Here is a 20,410-nt window from a genome sequence, read left to right on the forward strand (position 1 = left end):
TGAGAAATATTAAATATGTTGCATATGTAATATATATACAATAATATAGACATTCAAGAAATTTCAGGATATAACTGTTTAGGTAGGCATATGCCAGAGTTAGTTGACTTCCAAAATTCTTATTTGTAAGCATTCATAGTATCAGGGGAAATGAAGTTGCTATATATTCAAACCATCTGTCCAAAAAAATTGGATGTTAGTTTGTGTTTGTGTAGACTCAAATGAAAATGAGTGATACTTCATAAGATTAATGTATGAATTAAATTAGCTAAATCATACAAGATGTTTAGAATGATTTCAGGCATATAACATTCCGTGCATGTTAGCTGCTGCTGTCTTCCTTGTGTATCACAAAGGATTTTACTATAACCACCTAGGCTGACCTGCATCCTTTTCAAGCAACTGGTAAATGTAATATGTCCTTTGCTACCAAGTTGACAAGCCAAGTAAAAGGATGCCACTAGATTCCAATAAAAAGACAAGACAGGGAAGACATGACGTTACCTTTGAGTCAATAATGATGTCTAGGAATGTACATGGCAAGGTTAGAATTTGTGATATTAACAGATAATATCAAATAATCTTCATATGAATCTATAACACAGGTATTGACCTGAATGATGTAAAGCATTGTCTTGGCTTTAAACTGGATGTATCTCTAACCACCCCTATACAAAGCATCTTAGATGGACCATCACTCACAGCAAATGTTAATAAAAATGATTGCACAAAGACCGGTGGTGGTAAAACTGGTAAGTGTGGGATGATTGGTTAGATGGAGGAAGGCAGAGCTACTAGCCAATAGCTAAGAGTATTGCTTCTCATACCCTGTTACCATCTCCAATTAGAAATGTCAAAATCACTTATTAAGAACTATTCTTTCCTTTGGCCACTATGAGCAAGAGCAGCCCACAGACACATACCTGTCAGTGCCACTGCTGTGCAAGGGAGGCACATGGCTCTAGGGGCTGCTGGCATTACCACACTTGTCTGTGTATATTTTGTGGGAATGATAGAAAACCAGTCACCCATGAAAAATTGTCTTCAGCACCAATTTCTTTTTCTCCTTAATTTTCACAAGGTTTGATATAAGCTAATGTAGGCTCTTGTGTCCATGACAATGAATAATACCTAAATTGTCTTCTCAGCTCTATTTTCAGCATGGGCTCATCAGCAAATCTTCCTTTAGTGCCCAACCACTGCAATGCCTTTTTGGAACATAAGATGCCTGTTACAAGCATAACCTTGTCTCGTTAATGTCTAGCAGTTTTACAAGAATTAAGGTCTGCTGGAGACATCATATCTTCTTCTAAGTAGAAACACTTGAAATTATTTTTATTTAAATTTTGATTAAGCTTTTTATTTTAAATTTTAAAAAAATGCCTCTGATCATCTGCAAAGAGCCAACTGATAGGAAAGGAGCTGTAGAAGCAGGAGCTGGACGCTGTTTGAGTTCTGTTCACTTGTAGATATGACCGCAACTAATGAAGGAGCACAGTCTTATACCATTAGGTTCACTGCACCACCACAGGCGGCTATTCCACCACACCATTTAAGATTTTTCATTTGTATAAATGATGAAGGATAAACAACAGTTCACTATCAAGACAATTTCAAGCTCATTATACACAGTATAATAATGAAATTAAGTTTATAAAAATGTATATAATTCCTTCAAAGTCATGTTAATTTCCCTATATGTACTTGAACTTATATGATGAGATATAAGTTATCAATCTATCTACCATCGTTATTTTTTTTTTAAAGAAATAGAACTCTATAACTGACTATTGAGAAAAATTGCCCTCATAGATTATGGCGCAGAGATTTTTGTAATATTTACAATTAAAGTTCAACAAATACACCAAGCTATCCTAAAAAGATTAGAACACATTTATCAAATGCCATCCAAATAACTGACCACAGAGTTGCAAATGCTTTTTTCTTCAAGTCTTCCTTGTTTTTCCAGTAAACATCACCAGTGATAACATCATAGATGACGTCATTTCATTCATAAGAGGAGGAACCAGTAAACACGCAATTCTCCTGAAAGAAAAGCTTCTCAGAGGAGCCAAGACAATTGATGTGGATGACTTTGTCAACTGGGCAACATCCTTGAATGATGCTCCAGCTCTCATTAGTCAAAAAGTAAGGAATGTTTCTTTTAAGATCGAAGATGCTGCCATTTTCTAATTACACATCTGAGTAGGTTCAGATAATTGTTGCCTTTATAAGAGAGAGGTGTCAGTATTTAAATACTCTCTCATGGCTTTCTCAAAAAGAAGAATGGCATAAAAGAAAGGCATGGCGTAGTTTCAGACAAGCTGAATAAGCTCCTGCTGCCGTCTGTCTCTCACTACAACATGTGATTTCTACAACACTAAATTCTTCAGAGCTCCATGTGCTCTTGAGGATGTATTAAGATTGTGCATAAAGAGTGTATAGTGCAGGGTGGCACAAAGCAGGCACCAAGAATACTTCTCTTCGGTCAGCCTTTGGCTGGGTATCATGCATCACCTACCACTCAGGAGACCCTCATTCAAGAGTCATTATGAAAAGGATGTCCATAATGCCTTGACAAACATAAAACACAAAGACAAGTAATTCTTGTCCTCTGAGAATCCAGCTCCTCTCTCTTCCTTATGGCACAGTTAATCTTTAACTCCTAAACTTCAATGATCTTCCTGCCTCAGCCTTCTGAGTAGTCTGGGTCTAACTCTGTAGCCTGGTCTGGTCTTGAAAGCTCAGCAAACTTCTGCCATAGCCTTCCAAGTGCTAGGAATACAGGTGTGGATCCCTTGGCCTGCCCCCTATTTTTCTGTAATTATAATAATGTTCAATCTAAGAAACCCTGAGAGTCTGCAATCTTCTGTTTCCTCATGAAGGGGTTGGAGACTATGTGTTACCATTATAAAGATGTAATTACCATTTCCACTTACCAAAAAGATGTATGCTATTCATTGCTTCCCCACCCCACCCCCACCCCAGTATTAGTAGAAAGTACTAATTCCATTGCTTGTATAGTTAGCAGCTTTCCATGCATGTCTTATGGTTTATTTTCTCCAGTCAAATTTATCTTTGCTCACAATGTCAGCTCTATTACATTTTAGAAATGCTTTTTATAGTACTAGTTTTTGTAGAATTCTACTTCCTTGCTCTATTTTATTGTCTTTAAAGAGTTAATTAAAGCCACCCAAACTCAAACCTGGCAAACTATCTCTTTATAGGAAGGAAAAACTCAGAAACTGAAAATTGCAACCAATTCTGCATTTTGGTTATAGAAATAAAGCCTTTAGCAGACATGCACACATAACTTCACAAAAGGTGTAGTAGCCCAGACTGTAGCTCTAGCTGCTTGGAAGGTTAAGGTAGGAAGGCCTCAAGATCAAGGCTTGCCTGGGCAACTTGGAGGAATTCTGTCTCAAAGTTGAAAATAGAGGTGGAGGGAGGGGAGGAAGAGGAAGAAAGAATATAGATAGATAGATAGATAGATAGATAGATAGATAGATAGATAGATGAGAGAGAGAGAGATGATATAGGTCAGTGGCAGAGCATTACCTTACCTTGTATTAATCCCTGGGTCCAACTAGAAAAACAAAAGTGAAGGTATTTCCCCCAAATTAGATGTAATAAAAGTGAAAAAAAAATTGCTTGTATAAGAAAGTGAAAATCGCCAGGTGGTGGTAGCGCATGCCTTTAATCCCAGCATTCAGGAGGCAGAGGCAGGCAGATCACTGTGAGTCCGAGGCCAGCCTGGTCTACAAAGCAAGTCCAAGATAGCCAAGGCTACACAGAGAAACCCTGTCTCAAAAAACAAACAAACAAAATAAATAAAAGAAAAAGAAGAGAAAATCAAAGGAAGCCCATTTGTTAAATATAAATTTTATTTAAATAAAATTTATGTCTGAAGATTTTAAATAAAGAAAGAATTGAAAACGCAGGCAGACAACATCTAAGCTGGCTTGTTCTCTCAGCTCAGTAAACCAAGTTCAGTTTGCCCTTTACAAAGGGATCCAAGGCTGGTGTCTGGGAGGTTGTAAACAGTGCGACATGTTTCAGAGCTGTCATTTTACATCCGCAGGAATAAAGGCTCTGGTGCGATGTCCCCACGGCATTTACTAGAATCCTCAAAGAACTCATCAGCAGCCAGCACAGTCCATCTGGCTAAGTCCAGCACATCATAGCATATCCTGTTCACTGTTCAGATCTTTCGATTAGTAAAGAATCTGTCCACTCTAGTTGTCTACATTTCATAGTCCATAAATTGAAAGCCTAGTTAATTTGCATCAATGTCCTACCTGCCTAAGGAAATGGCAGCTGTACTGTGCCAAGTACCTCTTTGTAAATATATTTTCTTATAGAGAACATTTTAAGAAGAAGAAATGGTTCATTTTTTATTTATTTTCCATGTTTTTAAGTCCCTAAAAAGAAATTAGATACAGTTAAATTTGACCTTCAAGCACAGTAAAGTAACACCTACCTGTAATCCCATCTGTTCAGGAAGATGACAAGTTTTGTTTTTTGTTTTTTGTTTTATTTTGTTTTGTTTTGTTTTGGTCTTTTTTTTTTTTTCTTCAAGACAGAGTTTCTCTGTAGCCTTGGCTGTCCTAGACTCACTTTGTAGACCAGGCTGGCCTTGAACTCACAGCGATCCACCTGCCTTTGCCTCACAAGGGCGGGGATTGAGGGCATGTGCCACCACACCTGGTGGAAGGATGACAAGTTTAAAGTCAGTCTGAGCGACGTAATGAGATCATGTCTCAAAGATAGAAAATGGCTCTTCATTTGCCTAGCATAGAGAAGTACGCAGGTTCAACATCCAGTGCCACAAAACACACACACACACACACACACACACACACACGTGCACACACACACACACACACACACACAAACAATAGCAAGTTTGACCTTGAAATAGAATCTAAGTAGTTTTGCTTTCATAAATTTTGTGGAAATGGACCTTTGGGTCATTGGTTACTAATTACAGTCTGTAATCACTGGTTGTCCTTTTAGTGAGGAGCAGGAGGATTTGATTCTCTGTAGACAACATGTCAAACAATAGGGATGCTCTTAATACTAAAATAGTTATCGTTGTGTGTATCCATACAAAGACTCGCTATACTCTTCCATCCCATTGGTGTTTAATCCTCTGCAGCAAATTAAATCAGTCAGTGGCCTACATACTTAAGTTGCCAGGCTCATCTTGGAAGACCAACCATGATGTCACATTATACTAAGTAAACCAATTTATGATTATGATGGTAGAGATGTAACTTTGTTTCCTACACTACAGCGACCATGGCAGAACTATATTGCATAGAGCCTGTGGCTTTCAATAGCCCAATAGCTTGCTCTTGGCCTTTCTCCATATAGAGGATATAGGCTGGCCTATTGTCTGAGCATTTACTTTGGTCTTAGTCTTCAATTTTCAGGAAAAGATGTTAATTCCACTTTCAGCTTGCGTGTATACTGACACAAATATCCTACATATTGTCTCCACAAAACACTTGAACTTTGCTTCTCCCTCTTATAGCCACTGTTAAAAACCAAATCCTTAAAATGTCAGCAGAGAGAAGCTACATCTACTGCAGTTTATTAGAGAGAGAGATGAAGCTTACAACCTCTGGCGAGGCAACAGCAGCTAGAGGAGTAAAGCTGTAATTTAATGCACTTGCTTCCTGTAAGGTTTTGCTTTGACATTATAAGAAGCAAGGTTACGTAAGCCTGCTTCATTTTCCAAAAGGATGTTATGTAATACAATGTTCCCTTTATGGGAACTCCTGGGGGGATATTAGTCTTTAATCTCATTTTGTTTCTCCTGGAAATCAGGTGTATTTTCTCATATGCCTGGGATTGATAAATTCCTTCGTGTGCTATTTAATGAACTAAGAGATGTAGCCAGGCTTGTGGTACACCTTGAGCAAATAGACGCATTCTTCTTCTAGCTTGAACTTTATTCCCTGGTATCACTTGTGCCTCCTCACCTTTTCTGTTCTCGGCTTTTCTTTTTCCCTTTTTCATTTCCTACCACCACTCTTAATCACTTAACACTGAGTAAATGAATAATCTACATTCAGACTTTCTTGAGTGCCCTGAGGTAATAATGAGTGGTGAACAAATCTGCCATTTTGTTCTGCTATGTAATTCTTAGCAGACACGCCCTGGATGTTACTGACAGATGTTAGTACTCTGTAGGCTATAGCCATAGTGACTGAGTGTAAGTTGTGTCTAACTCTCTTGTATAGGGGCAAAAAGTAATTATCATTCTATTACGAAACCACATTTGGTACACACTGTTATTTTGTATGTTTGGAAAAGATATAAATGTGATGAATATTAAGATTGGTATTTTAGAAAGTTTCCTGATAAACTGTGTCCACTTAAATATATCTACAATGACAAGAAAGCTAGTGAATATAGGAGAAAGACTCAAAACTTTTTCTTACTTAATAGAAGACAAAGTTGGTCATAAACAGATGAGCTGTGCAAGAAGGCTTGAGGCGGGTACACTGGAGCTCTCCTCTGTCTGCCTGTGGTAGTTGTGATGCCAGGATTTAGGCTTCGTTGAAACTGTCACCACCTGTGCGTCCTTCATCTTTATCTCTTTGAACACTGTTTAGATAGTTTTATCCAAACTGTTTCTTCTATGGCCCTCTATTCTTGTATCTTAGATGATCTGGCCTTGACTTTCTTTTGAAGGCAAAACAAGATAAATATCTTTTCTCAAAATCCAAAATAACTCTACCATATGCTTACACTGCTTGTGCTAGTGTGGCAGCACTGGAAAGAGGACTCTTTCTTCTAAATAAACAGATCAGAGCTGAAATAAGAGTTAAGGTACTACTTAGCCAAAACTATCTTAGTACAAACTTGTTATGCCTTAGTAGTTCCTGACACATTCCAGATGTGAGTCCATTCTTTCTTTCTTTTTTAGAAAAATATATGTTATTAATTTATTCACATTACATCTCAATGGTTATCCCATCCCTTGTATCCTCCCATTCCTCCCTCCCTCCCATTTTCCCCTTACTCCCCTCCCCTATGACTGTGACTGAGGGGGACCTCTTCCCCCTGTATATGCTCATAGGGAATCAAGTCTCTTCTTGGCAGCCTGCTATCCTTCCTCTGAGTGCCACCAGGCCTCTCCATCCAGGGGACGTGGTCAAATATGGGGCACCAGAGTACGTGTGAAAGTCAGACCCCACTCTCCACTCAACTGTGAAGAATGCCATTCTTTCTTAAAGGTATTGCAAATACCTTCTCCCACTTTAGGCTTTTTACTTGCTTGATGGTATTTTTGATAACATATGCCCTCTTTTGTTCTTTTTATTTTTAACTGTAACCTGCATGACAGCATGCATCATGAATACTTCTGATCACTAGTGTAACCTCAAAGGCTAACACTGTATCTGGCAACAACCATTCAATAAGCTTCCCCTTAACAAATAAATTGGTGAGCCAGTGATTGAGTGATGGGTGTTCCACAAATTCCTCTGTAGAAAAGACCTAAGACTGAACATTTTCTTTCTTGCAGCTATCCCCTATATATAATCTGGTTCCTTTAAAAATAAAAGATGCATACGTAAAGAAACAGAATTTGGAAAGAGCTGTTGAAGACTATATCAATGAATTCAGTGTTAGAAAATGCCATCCTTGTCAAAATGGAGGAACAGCGGTTCTTCTGGATGGGCAGTGCCTCTGTTCCTGCCCACTCACATTTAAGGGAATCGCCTGTGAAATCAGTAAACGGTATCTTTAAGGTGAGATGAACTTATTTTACTATTACTAAAGGCAAAAATATTCCTTGATTAGTTCATATGGAACTTTCTAGCAAACTCCACATGTGGTCTAAATACAACTACTATTTACTGAGTACTGAAAGCTAACAAATCAGCCATCATGTGTCATTTTAACATCATCTATCTCTATATATTATTCAAACAGAAATATTACAAAAGCAAATTCTAGTTACTGTTTTTCTCCTTCCCTCCCTCTCCCTTACCTTCCTTTGTGCTTTTATTGTCCCCTTTCTTCTTTTAGTCTCCTAGTCATTCTAATCTATAGGTGGGATATAAACATTCAATTCTGACTCCAAGCCACTTAACCTCTCTGGTGAAAGCTTTCTAATTTCCTTAGGAATGAGTTCGCTGCATATGCACACTCTACACTTTCCCTTGGTCATTTGAGCATCCATTACCTTGATTCTCCCAACACAACACAAACATCTTCTTCTTGTCTGTAAACGTGCCTCATACTTGTGTCTCAGACGATGCTATAGCCCAGTGCATGGACCCCGTACTTCATTCTGACACAGATAACAGGGGAAGAACATACGCATGAGAATACGGGTGCAAAGATGGACTCCTAGTCAACATGAAGACTTGACATCCTTCTGTTTTCCTTAGGAAATAAATCAGACCCAAGTTCACATGGAAGGAAAAAAAAGGACAAAATCCCAGGACTTTCCAACTTAGCATCCTACCCTGGAGGAAATCCTCACCGCCAAGTGGAAAGAAGCTTGCTTCATGGAAATCCTACCAACCTCTGAAGTTCTCCCTCTTTTAGGTCTACAGTGACTTTCCCCCTTCTTTAATGCCTATAATGCTTCCATTTTTTATTCTCTAATGAAGAGTCAGCAGTGAGACATGCCAGGACTGCTTTTTCCCACAGGCAATGCCAATCTCTTGCTAATAAAACAACATTAAATTAAAAACAGAATGTTGTTCTAAAGGGCTTTAAGTAATTGCCAAGTGGCTTCATATGATTAATATATTCCACCAGTCGCATTACCAAGTCTGTACCATGTAATTTAGCTCTTATTTACGTAGTTGTTTCATTTGCTTGTTCGTTTATATGAGCATGCACTCATTTGGCAGATGCCAAACACCTACCACATGCACAGTGTTTGCTCTTAGTAGGCTTTGATGTCCAACGTAACTCTACGTGTCTGGGAAGAAGGGCTGCAGTATGAATACCAAATACTGTTAAGTTAAATCTTGTCAAATGGCCTCTGTTTTGCACAAACTCCAGGAATTTCATCCAGTTTTAATTTTGAGTTGGTGAGACTTCTGAGCTGTGAAAGGTAAGGCTGCCTGCAGAAGGAGCCGATTAAAATTGCCTGTAGTCTTCCCATTAGATGGCAGTGGGGTCTTAGGTGTGTGTGAGTGAGTGTGTGTGTGTGTGTGTGTGTGTGTGTGTGTGTGTGTGTGTGTGTGTAAAAGAGACTGACAGAGAGAGGGGGAGAAAAAGGAAAGGAAGAAGGGAGGGAGGAAAGGAGGATGGGAGAAAGGGAGAGAAACTGAACATGCACGTGTACACACAGTTGCAGAAGGCAGGAAACAACCATAGTGCTGGTTCTTGCCTTCCACTTAACCTAGGGTCACTTTGCTGTTGTGCTACTTTGTTGGTTTCTATTCATGCACCAGGCTAGCTGGTCCTGGAGTTTCAGGGATTCTTCTGTGTCTGCCTCCTCATATCTCCATAAGAGCTCTGGAACCATAGACACGCACACCAAGCTTTCACATGGCCTCCAGAGGTTCAAACTCAGGTCCTTGTGCTTACACAAAAAAATGCTTTTATAAGCTGAACCATCTCCTCAGCCCTGAGAACTTTTGATTTTGAATGTGTCTAAAAGAAATTTTTAAAAAAGGTAATGTGGGGAAAGAAAGGGGAGCCAGAAAGAGATAGAAAGAATGGGAGACAATAAAGATATAGAGAAGGGATGTCCAAAGTACTAAAAGGAAAATGCAAAAATCCAAATTAGTTATAACACAATTAAATATAAATATCATATAGTGTGCCATTTCACTACTATTCTTACTATTAAATACTTCATTCATTTATGTTTAGATTTATTTTTTATTAATTTATTCAGATTACATCTCAATTGTTATCCCCTCACTTTTATCCTCCCATTCCTCCCTCCCTCCATCTTTCATCCTATTCCCCTCCCCTAGGTCTGTGACAGAAGGGGACCTCCTCCCTCACCATATGGTCGCAGCCTATCAAGTCTCATCCTGGTAGCCTGCTTATCCTTTCTCTGAGTGCCACCATGCCTCCCCACCAAGGGGAAGTAGTCAAATATGGGGTACCAGAGTTCATGTCAGAGTCACTCCCCGCTCTCATGCAACTGTGGGGAATGTCCTGTCCATTGGCTAGATCTGAATAGAGGTTCAATGTTTACTGTATGAATTGTCCTTGGTTTATGCATATGTTGAGCAGACCCCCCTGGCTTCATATCTGCCCATCATGATGTTCTTCTTATGGGTTTCTAGGGCCCTCTAGATCCTTCTATTTCCCCATTCTCCTATATTCCCCTCACTTAGAGTCTAATAGGAAGTCTCTGCATCTATCTCAATCTCCTGGTAAGTGAAGACATTCATGGAACATCCCTTTTGGCCTAGTGTCCAACTATAAGTAAGTATATACCATTTGAGTGTTTCTGGGTCTGGGTTAACTCGCTGAGGATGATCATTTCTAGTTCCATTCTTTTGCCCATAAATTTCAGGATTTCCTTGTTTTTAATAGCTGAGTAGTATTTCATAGTGTAAATGTACCACAGTTACTTTATCCAGTCTTCCACTGAAGGACATTTAGGTTGTTTCCAGGTTCTGGCTATTATGAACAAGGCTGCTAAGAACATGGTGGAGCATATCACCTTGTTGTGTGGTGGAGTATCTTTTGGGTATATTCCAAGGAGTGCAATAGCTGGGTCTTGAGGAAGCCCCATTCCCAGTTTTCTGAGAAAGCACCAGACTGATTTCCATAGTAGTTGTACAAGTTTGCACTCCCACCAGCAATGAAGGAGTGTTCCCTTTCTCTACATCCTCGCCAGCATGTGCTATCACTTGAGTTTGTGATCTTAGCCATTCTGATTGGTGTAAGGTGGAATCTCAGAGTTGTTTTGATTTGTATTTCTCTGATGACTAAAGACGTTAAGCATTTCTTTAAGTGTTTCTCAGCCATTCGATAATCCTCTGTTGAGAATTCTCTGTTTAATTCTGATCCCCATTTCTTAATTGGGTTATTTGGTTTGGTGGTGTTTAATTTCTTGAGCTCTTTATATATTTTGGATATTTGACCTTTGTCAGATGTAGGGTTGGTGAAGATCTTTTCCCAGTCTGTAGGCTGTTGCTTTGTTCTGTTGACAGTATTTTCTGCCTTACAGAAGTTTCTCAGCCTCATGAGATCCCATTTATTAATTGTTGACCTTAAGGCCTGGGCTGTTGGAGTTCTGTTCAGGAAGTTGTCTTCTGTGCCAATGAGTCCAGGGCTCTTCCCTACTTTTTCTTCTAACAGATTTAGTGTCTCTGGTTTTATGTTGAGGTCTTCAATCCACTTGGACTTGAGTTTTGTGCATGGTGTAAATAAGTGTCTACTTGCATTTTTCTACATGTAGACATCCAGTTAGGCCAGCATCATTTGTTGAAGATGCTATCCTTTTCCCACTGAATGGATTTTACTTCTTTATAAAAGATCAAGTGTCCATATGTGTGTGGATTTATTTCTGGGTCTTTGATTTGATTCCATTGATCAATCATCCTGTTGCTGTGCCAGTATCATGCTGTTTTAATTACAAAATCAGAAATGAAAAGGGAAACATAAGTTTAGATTTCTTTCAGGTCATAGAAATTCTCAAAAATGTATATGATTACTGAGTGCATAAATTATTCACAGGCGAATAATTTCAAATGTGAAATTTAAAATTAATTCTCAAGATGTTTAACAGTAAACAAAAGTAACACTGGCTGTGAGACGCATTGTAATACAAAATACTAAGTTTGACGTAGGGACAATAGTCAACCTACCAGGCTCCTTGGTACTTAAGTTTGTTCAGTGAGCTCAAAAGAGGTCCTGTATTTTGTAGCCAGACTCTGTGTTAATCAAAAAGAATTTAATTTTCTGAATCACATAAATTCTGATCTCTGTTCTTTAGGTTCAGACCCTCTGGGCAGAGGGAAGTAACTAGAGGAACTGCTATGACCTCTTTTAATGAGTCTGAATTGTAAATGTCAAACTGAGAGTGTAAGGATGGTCTGGCTGCCATCTCTGTCACTCCACTATCATCACAGTGGATTCAGATATCTGGCTGGCTGGGTGTCCGTTGACCCCTCACCGCGCCATGTGTGACCCTCTGAAGTTTAGTCAAAAGGGAGGAAGGGGGACCACTTTGCCAAGATAGAGGAGGACTGGATGGGAGCAGCTGAGGTCCCATTCCTGCTAGAGCCTCCGACAAGCTCTCACCTGTCACAAACAGAAAAGAAGGAAACTTGATCCAACCTCGCACAGTCCAGAAAGAAATGGTAACTATGGGGATTGTCTAGGTCTGTTCCACTCTCATTCACGTTCATATTCGTGCTTTCTCTCCCCTCCTCTCCTCTCCTCACACATTCTCTCTTCCCTCCTTCTCTCTGTCTGTCTCCCCCTAGAGCTATCTATATACTTAGCAAGTACCCTCTGCTGAGCTACACACTCACCCCCAGTTTCATTATTGATGGCCCAATCCTCTAACCTCAAATTCAACTGTGGACTGTCTGGCAAGGTACTTTTCCAGCAGGGTGCACTCTTGAGACATCAGAAACAAGCCAACAGTGATGCAAGCAAAGCAGGAAGTCTCTAAATCTAAAGGAGGGAGGACAGCCAGATAGTAGAGTGAGAATGACCTGCTGGGCAAGAAGCAGTCTCTTCGTTGGTCTGTTTAGGAAAACCAGTTTTCCCTTTGTCCATGCAATGGAGAGCAATGTGGCTGCATCATCCCGCTTGCCCACGGAAGGGATACACCATCATTCTGGGAAAGACATTTGTGAGGATCATTGCCCTCTGGAGTTCACACTGCACAGTAAAACCCCTCACTCTGAATCACCATTGAAGGAGGCCTTAGCAAAAGGACTCAAGGAAATTAGATGAGTGATCATGTTTCCTGGGCTTGGCGGGCTGAGGACAGACCAGAGCCTTCTTGAGTCTTTACGCTTTGCCCCTTTCACGCTGTTTATTCATTTCTTATCACTGAGAATTATGAGAAGCCTGTTGACTATCAAGAGTCTGGATTTGGGAAAGTATGTGCACCCCCATCTTGTACCATTGTCCTCCACAGGCATTTCCTAATACCATACGCTCCCGAGTTTGTCCTAATTAGCTACCTATGAGAGAGAACTTAAAATGGTGAGTCAAACATGTTTCCATTTGTTTTTAATGATTTTTTTTCATGCACGCATATTTCCACAGGGTAGTTAACGTCTATCTCTCCACTCCCCAGCCCCCAAATCTTATACCAAATACATATTATCCAGGTAGGAACAGCAAAAATGCTCTAAGAGAAAGGAATAGTGTGGCTGCTTGACAACGGACAAATTGCTAAGTCTGTAAGCCCTAAGAATTCTCAGGAACAATAATACATCCTTCACGGAATTGATGTGCAAGTTCATTGAGGTCACACACTTAAGATCTTTGCACCTAATAGAAAGGCAGCCTACAATAATGTTTCTATTGTCATTATGCAAGGCTATCAGTCAAAACCCTTATAAACGTAGCATTTCAGATATTAGACAAACAAAAAGATTCAATCTGGAAATTGGAAAAGTAGTACATGGCAGAACACCTTAGTAACTTCCCTCTAAACAATAGGTTTGGTGACTGTGTTTCTTTTGTCACCACTGTCTTAGTCTCTTTTGGCTTCTGTAACAACAAACACTAACCAGTGTTTGCTTATGATAATAGAAATGTGCTTTGCTTCTTGCTTGTATGGGAGGCTGGTGACAAGATCAAGGGATAGGCAGATGCCATGGCTGGTGACAGCGGAGCGTACTCTGGCCTCAAGTGGTAGAAAGAGAAAACAAGCTCCCTCTGCCCCTCTCTGTGGTGCTCCTATCCATCCCACAAAGCCTCTGTCCTCGTCTCCCACCATCTCCCACATCCCCCCACCACCTGGTATTATTTTCACATTCAGAATTAGTTCTCATTTTATGAATTTGTGTCAAACAAGCATTCATAGCAAGTAGATGTTTTAGTTAAAAATAAATAAATAATATTTGTGGCCAAATATAGATAGCATTCAGTTTTTTTGCCTGTGCATGGTGGCACATACCTATAATCCAAGAAAAATTATAGGAAGAGGGAACACGTGTTTGAGGGCAGCCTGGGTTACATTCAAAGATGCTGTCTAAAATTAAATGGATTTTTAGATGTCCAGAAATTTAAAGTAAATCTATTTTAAGTATTTGTAAGTGTGCAGTTCAATGGCATTAAGTACATTTACGCCAAAGTACAACATCTCCTGAACGTTTTTGTTTGTTTTGTTTTGTTTTGTTTTGTTTTCATCTCTAGCTGAAGCCATATACCTGTTAAGCAATGACTCCAACCTTCACTTTGCCAGCTCTGGTTCCCACTCTTCTCTTTTCTGTTTCTAGGAATTTGCCTATGTTAGGCATCGCTTATAGATGGGACATCAGAACATTGGTTCTTTTGCATGTGGCTTATTTCACTTAGCATAATGTGTCAAGGTTCATCTCTGTGTCAGCTTGTAACTGGGTTTATTTTGGTTTTGTGACAGTGTCACCCAGCCAGTGCTTACCATGAATTCTCAATCCTTCTGCCTTTACCCTGTCAAGGGCTATGACTATAGATCCGTGTCATAACACTCACGCTTGTAAATGTATTTGGGGTGAGATAATATGATATATATGCACTTTATTTCTCCATTCCTTCATGATGGACGCCTGGATTGCTTTCACAGTTCAACAATACTCCTCTGGCCTTTGAGTGTATAATTATCTCATTAAGTCTCTGCTTTTAACTCCACTTTTAGGGGCTGAGATAATAGCTCAGTTGGTAAAGTGCTTGCCTAGCATGAATGAGGCCCTGAGTTCAATCCCCAGTACTTCATAAAACCAGCTGTGGTAGCATCCCCCTGAAAAACCAGAAATAGGGAGTGGAGGCAAGAGGATTAGAATTCAAGGTCATCTTCACCTATGTAATAAGTGACTAATCCATAATATATGAGACCTGTCTCCAAGCCTATATAAACAATCAATTCCTCTTGTATATCCAGGAGAAGTGTTGTTCCTGGATCATAGGTCAATCTACATTATGTTTGCTGAGGAATGCATAGGCTGTTCCATAATAGTTGTATTTTATAGTATTGGTAATATGAATGTAAATGTAAAATATAAAATGAAAGATAGTCATTTTACAGTCTTGGTAAATGACCACTTGTTTCAATTTCTCAATATCTTATCAACTCTTGTTACTTTCTGTTCTTTTAAAATAATAGGCATCCTCATGAGTAGGAAGTATTATCTCACAGTGGTATTAATTTGAATTTTCCTAACTATTAGTGGTACTGAGCATCTTTTCATGTGTATTACTGGACAAAAATACATTTATCTCCTGTGCCTATTTTGAATCTGGTAGTTTGTTGTATTGGTTTCTTATAGAAGTTCTTTATATAGTATGGATACTAATCCCTTGTTGGGAATTTGATTTACAAATGTTATCTCCCATTCTGGAGTTCTCCTTTTAATCTCTTGATCACGTCCTCTGATGGACAAAATGCCTCTAATACCAACAAATTAGTTTTATATATTTCTTCTTTAGTTGACTGAGATATGATGTCATATCCAAGAAATTAGACCCAAAGATCCAAGAAATTATGAGACCCAAAAGTCAGTGTTATCACACTATCCTAAGTTTATAGCTTTATTAGTTATGATATTTAGATATTTGTATAATTTAGTTTTATCAGATATAATATCAGGCTCCAGGCCTCTCTTTTGCATAGAGATATCAAATCTTCCCATTATCTTTCATTGATTTAATGATTTTCCCCCAAAACATTTAACATACTAAAGTTAGTAACTCAATAGCTGACTAAAGAAAAGACAGTCAGCATGACATTGAATTGCTTGAAAATCAGGTTCTAATAAACTTGTTTCCAAAGACACACTATAGCTTCCCCTAGTAATAGTACATAAAACCACTGACTTCCCAAACACTCTATGAGAACGCAGTAGTGTTAGGGGTAAAGACATCGCTCAGCAACCAAGAACACTGCCCTCCCTTCCGGAGGAACTGGGTTGGATTCCTAGGGGCCACATGTTTGAAACTCCAGGTACAGGGTTCCGATGCCCTTTTCTAGCCTCTGTGGGCACTGACCACACATGGTACATGGGCATACATGAGGACAGAACACTGATACACATAAATAACTTTAAAATGTCTTAAAGAGAATGCCTTGGTGGTATAGAGGTAAACACAGCTGCCTTCCAAAATGCACCACCTGATTAATTCTAGAAATATTCCCCTTCTGATCACCAGGAAGAGTGTCAGCAGGTTCCACCCATGAATGGGTACATTACCAGCAGGTTGAATGGTTCTGTATGCAGAGATGCTTTCTGTCTGGTGGAGCCTACATGGAGAAATGGAGTGTCTCCAAGATACAGCAGTGTGTATGGGACAGAGGGGGTGGGGGGTCTTAAGGAAAAAAAAGTAAAATCTAGACTTTTAAAAAATTTACTATTTTAAACAAACTTGTAATGACATTCTTTTAAAAGTGCACAAGATATGAGCTCTGGTATTTATGCTATGTTTAAAAATTCCCATTTTCAAATTTTAAGATAAGACTAAGAGAACAAATATTGCAAGGCATAGCTGCTTATTTTCCAACTCGTGTAGCTGACCCTTCCTGTTGCAAAGAAACTTGAGAAGAAAAGACAGTAAGAAGAAGGAAGATGGCGAGAGCGGAGAGAGGAAGGAGGGTGGAGGGAGGAGAGGGGGAGGAAAGAGGGACAAAGGATAAGAAGGCAAAGATCCACTCTTTGTGGGGCACCCTTTCTTTCTTCTGCCCACTGAAGGGCGGATCACCATTCCCAGGTCAGCAACCACAGAATCTAAGCGCTCAAAGGGTGTCTATCGGTTCTTTCCTTTCGTTACCTGGGTAAAGGACACAAATGATGGCAGAGAGATTGCTCTTAGACTGTGTTTCTGAGAAATATAAGCAAGGTCAGAAGAAGGAAGAAACAAAGGACACACAGACCTGCAGAGATTCAAGTCCCCAACTACACAAGGAAAGGGAAAGACATGGATCAGAAATAAAAGGGCGGAAACGCAGAATGTGGGAATGCGACCTCTGTCTTTCTCTCCACTTTAGTTGGGGTCACACGGAAGGCTCCCTAGAGCCTGGGTTGCTTTTCCATAGTCCTGCGTTAGCTTGGTAGCAGTCCCCTGGGTTTGCGTGAGCATGGCAGCTGTCCCATCTGCCTCTGCAGTTTAAGTATAGCTACCTCTTTCTATTGAAACATATCAAGAACACTGCTTCAACCAAAGGGTGAGTTCATTTGTCACTGAAAGTCATTAAAGCTCTTTTTTCCAGTTCCTTGGTTTTCTTAGTAGATTTTTTAGAGCTATTCATTTTAATTTTAAGCATATGGGAGTTTTGTCTGCATGTATGTCTGTGGACCACATGTATGCCTGGTGCCTTGGAGACCAGAAGAGGGCACCAGACCCCCTTGCTGGAGCTGCTGATGGTTGTGGGTGGCCATGTGAAAGCTGAGAACTAAATCCAGGTCCTCTGCAAGAGGGAGACAATTGCCCTTAGCAGCTGAGCCACATCTCCAGCCCCGTAACAGATTTCTTTTTATTTTTTCAATTATTAACATATGCGTGCACATGTGGGTGTGTGCACATGACTGTACGTGCCTGTGTAGGTCGGAGGCTCCAGATTCCCCTGAAGACCTAGCTACAGAAAAGTCCCCCTACATGGGCACTGGAAACCAAACTCAGGTCCTGTGAAAAAACAATACTCGCTCTTAACTGCTCTGCATTTTCTCAAGTTGCCTGAATCTTAATGTTCTCAAACACAATTTGCTTTCCTAAAAAAAGAAAAAAGAAAAAAAAAATTCACATCTTAAAAACTAAAAGTGAAAGAGAATAGTCCTAATTAAGGAAGTGCCCACTTTTCCTTCCTCAGCTTCCTTAACCACTCCTTAGCCACACCTCTTTGGGCTTTCTCTCTTCCTTGCTCTTCCTATCTGGTCAAGCGGTAGCATTAGAATTCCCTTGAATTTCTATGGATCTACCTCCAGTGTCTGAGTTGCCCTTTGCTGACACAGTTAAAATGTGTGCGAATAAAAAGGCACAAGCTTAGAAGCTAATGGTTTGGGCTGACCTTGCCCGTGGGGTGCAGGTGAGGAGACAGTAGCTAACAGCAGCTGGGCTTGAATCATCGTCAAAGAGCAGCAACCATCTCAGTGTACAGGTCGGTTTTAACTGAGCGATCTCCCACAATGGGCTTTCTGAGGTGGTATATGAATGCATTATTAACATATAAAAGCCACTGGTCGTGGTCGTGCATGTCTTGATCCCAGCACTCAGGAGGCAGAGGCAGGTAGATGGCTATGAGTTCGAGGTAAGCCTGGTCTACAAAGCAAGTCCAGGACAGCCAAGGCTACACAGAGAAATTCTGTCTCAAAACAACAACAACAACAACAAAAACAAAACAAAAAAGAAAGAAAAGAAAAAGAAGAAGAAAAGATAGAAACTTAAAAAGAAAAAACCAAACATGCAAAAGCCGTATGTTGCTTAATCAGATTCAAAAAAGAACCTATGAGCTCAAACAGGTCTTTTAAACACAAAAACCAATTTATGATCTGAGGGTGGGGTAGGAGACATGTGAAAATTAATTCTCACTGAAGGAGGTGAGAAACTAGTGAGCGGCCTAACCCAGCGCACACGACACAATTGGAGCGCCAGGAAGATAAACACACTGAAGATGCATTATCTGGACTGTAGCAGCGAGAGACAGAGGGAGGGAGGGAGAGAACCCAGTGGCTTCCAGGAGGAGGTGATAACCACCGTCCTCTGTTCTCCTCACCCACATCTTCCATCCAGGCATATTAGTGTTGGGTGTTGGGCACATAGAATAGCTGGATGCTCATGTTTATTTTTAAGTCCCTAGGGTCATAAAGATGAGACCCTATCAGAAACTACAACCTTCCCCAATCTTCTGTGCACAGTCACCCCTGCTCCTGTGATGACATTATTGGTGAAACATTAAATTTTGTCGCTGCCACCTCTTTCTTCTACTTGTGTGTTGACTTTTTCTTTAACATTCAGTTGGTTTCCTTTCTGTGCCCCACCATTTCCCCATAGTCACTATGGCGACCACTGGAGAGGCTGGTTAATTTTCCCTTTGCCTGAGCAAAAACATTACTTCCTGCAATGCAAATAGGAAAAGAGAGCACACACCCAACTGTCTGAAAAATTATCAGCACTTTGCATTCTCTGGCCGACTCCTCCCTGAGGGGGAAAAGGAATCATTTCAGAGCTCGGGCTGAGAACACACAGCTTTATCTTTTGAAGATGACACCATGACACTGACACACATCCCTGGTGCATTTCCTGATTCCTCACATCACTCAGGGTCTGATGGATTTAACTAACTTCACAGGAAATACAATCATTGCATTTACCATCATTGCAGGGCATAATGCTTCACATTGTCTTCTGAAGTTCCAAAAAAATAAAAACATTAAATTTTTAGAGCTGGAAAATACAATGCTTTGCCTTTCCTGACTCCACCAAAGTGCCTTCCTTAAAACCTCAGTAGCAACAAAAATTTGCCTCAACCTGCACTTAGAGATAAGCACCGAACAAAATTTAGATGACTAAAATGGCACTGAAAGTTCCACACCCAAAGGCTTGTCTAGCTAACTACCCTTTAAACAAGTGATTGCTAAATTTCTGGCCAGCAGATGATTTTTTGTTCAGTTTGTGGTATAAAGATGACAGTGGGACTAAGAGTTAGGCCATCCTGTACCATGTGGTGAAAATACCTCCCTGGGAACCTTGAACGACTCCTGACGCCCAGGTTTCGCCCCATGAGGGCCTGGTTTAGAAGAGGCTGAGGTGAAGTTTGCATAGTGACATGTTTTAAAAGCTTTCCACATGACCCTGGTGTGCAGCCTAGCTAAGGACCAGAGCCTGCCCTCTGGTAGTCTCCATTCCATCAAATTATTTCCAGTGGTTCCATCCCAGCGTCCTTGGGGGCCAAATGTCTCATATCTAAAAGCCTGCTTTCTGCCTAGTGTCTTCCCAAATCCATTGGCCCTTTATGGGGTGTAAGAAACCATGCAGTTTCCAGTTGCGGTCCACCCTCCTAGATGAGGAGCACGCCTTAAGCTCCACCCACCTTATAATGCCTAAAGATGTTAGGGCAGATCCGGCCTCCACTCCATCCCTGGACCTGGAGTCCCTGCATACCTTGCTCCCTTGCCCCAGAAGTGATGCTATCTATACTTCCACTCATTGGTCCTTAGAAGTATTTCCACATTAAGAAAGAGATAACAGGGAACATATTGCTATTTAAGGCTTTATTTTGTATGGACATGTTAGTGACTAAAGTTGGCCCAATGTC

At 40.3% G+C, this 20,410-nt stretch overlaps 1 protein-coding gene across 1 annotated transcript in view; it reads left to right on the top strand.

Annotated features, from left to right (window-relative positions):
• C9 (complement C9) overlaps nucleotides 1-8,733 on the top strand; it is a 52,396-nt gene extending 43,663 nt beyond the window's left edge. Inside the window, exons 8-11 of the mRNA XM_051150933.1 lie at nucleotides 606-752; nucleotides 1,970-2,148; nucleotides 7,538-7,763; nucleotides 8,409-8,733. Coding sequence (XP_051006890.1) covers nucleotides 606-752; nucleotides 1,970-2,148; nucleotides 7,538-7,762 — 551 coding nt within the window. The 3' untranslated portion in view covers nucleotide 7,763; nucleotides 8,409-8,733. The remainder of the gene's footprint in view (nucleotides 1-605; nucleotides 753-1,969; nucleotides 2,149-7,537; nucleotides 7,764-8,408) is intronic.
• Nucleotides 8,734-20,410: the final 11,677 nt, after the last annotated feature.

This window comes from Acomys russatus, chromosome 9, assembly GCF_903995435.1.
Source record: "Acomys russatus chromosome 9, mAcoRus1.1, whole genome shotgun sequence".
In the NCBI taxonomy this organism is placed as follows: domain Eukaryota; kingdom Metazoa; phylum Chordata; class Mammalia; order Rodentia; family Muridae; genus Acomys; species Acomys russatus.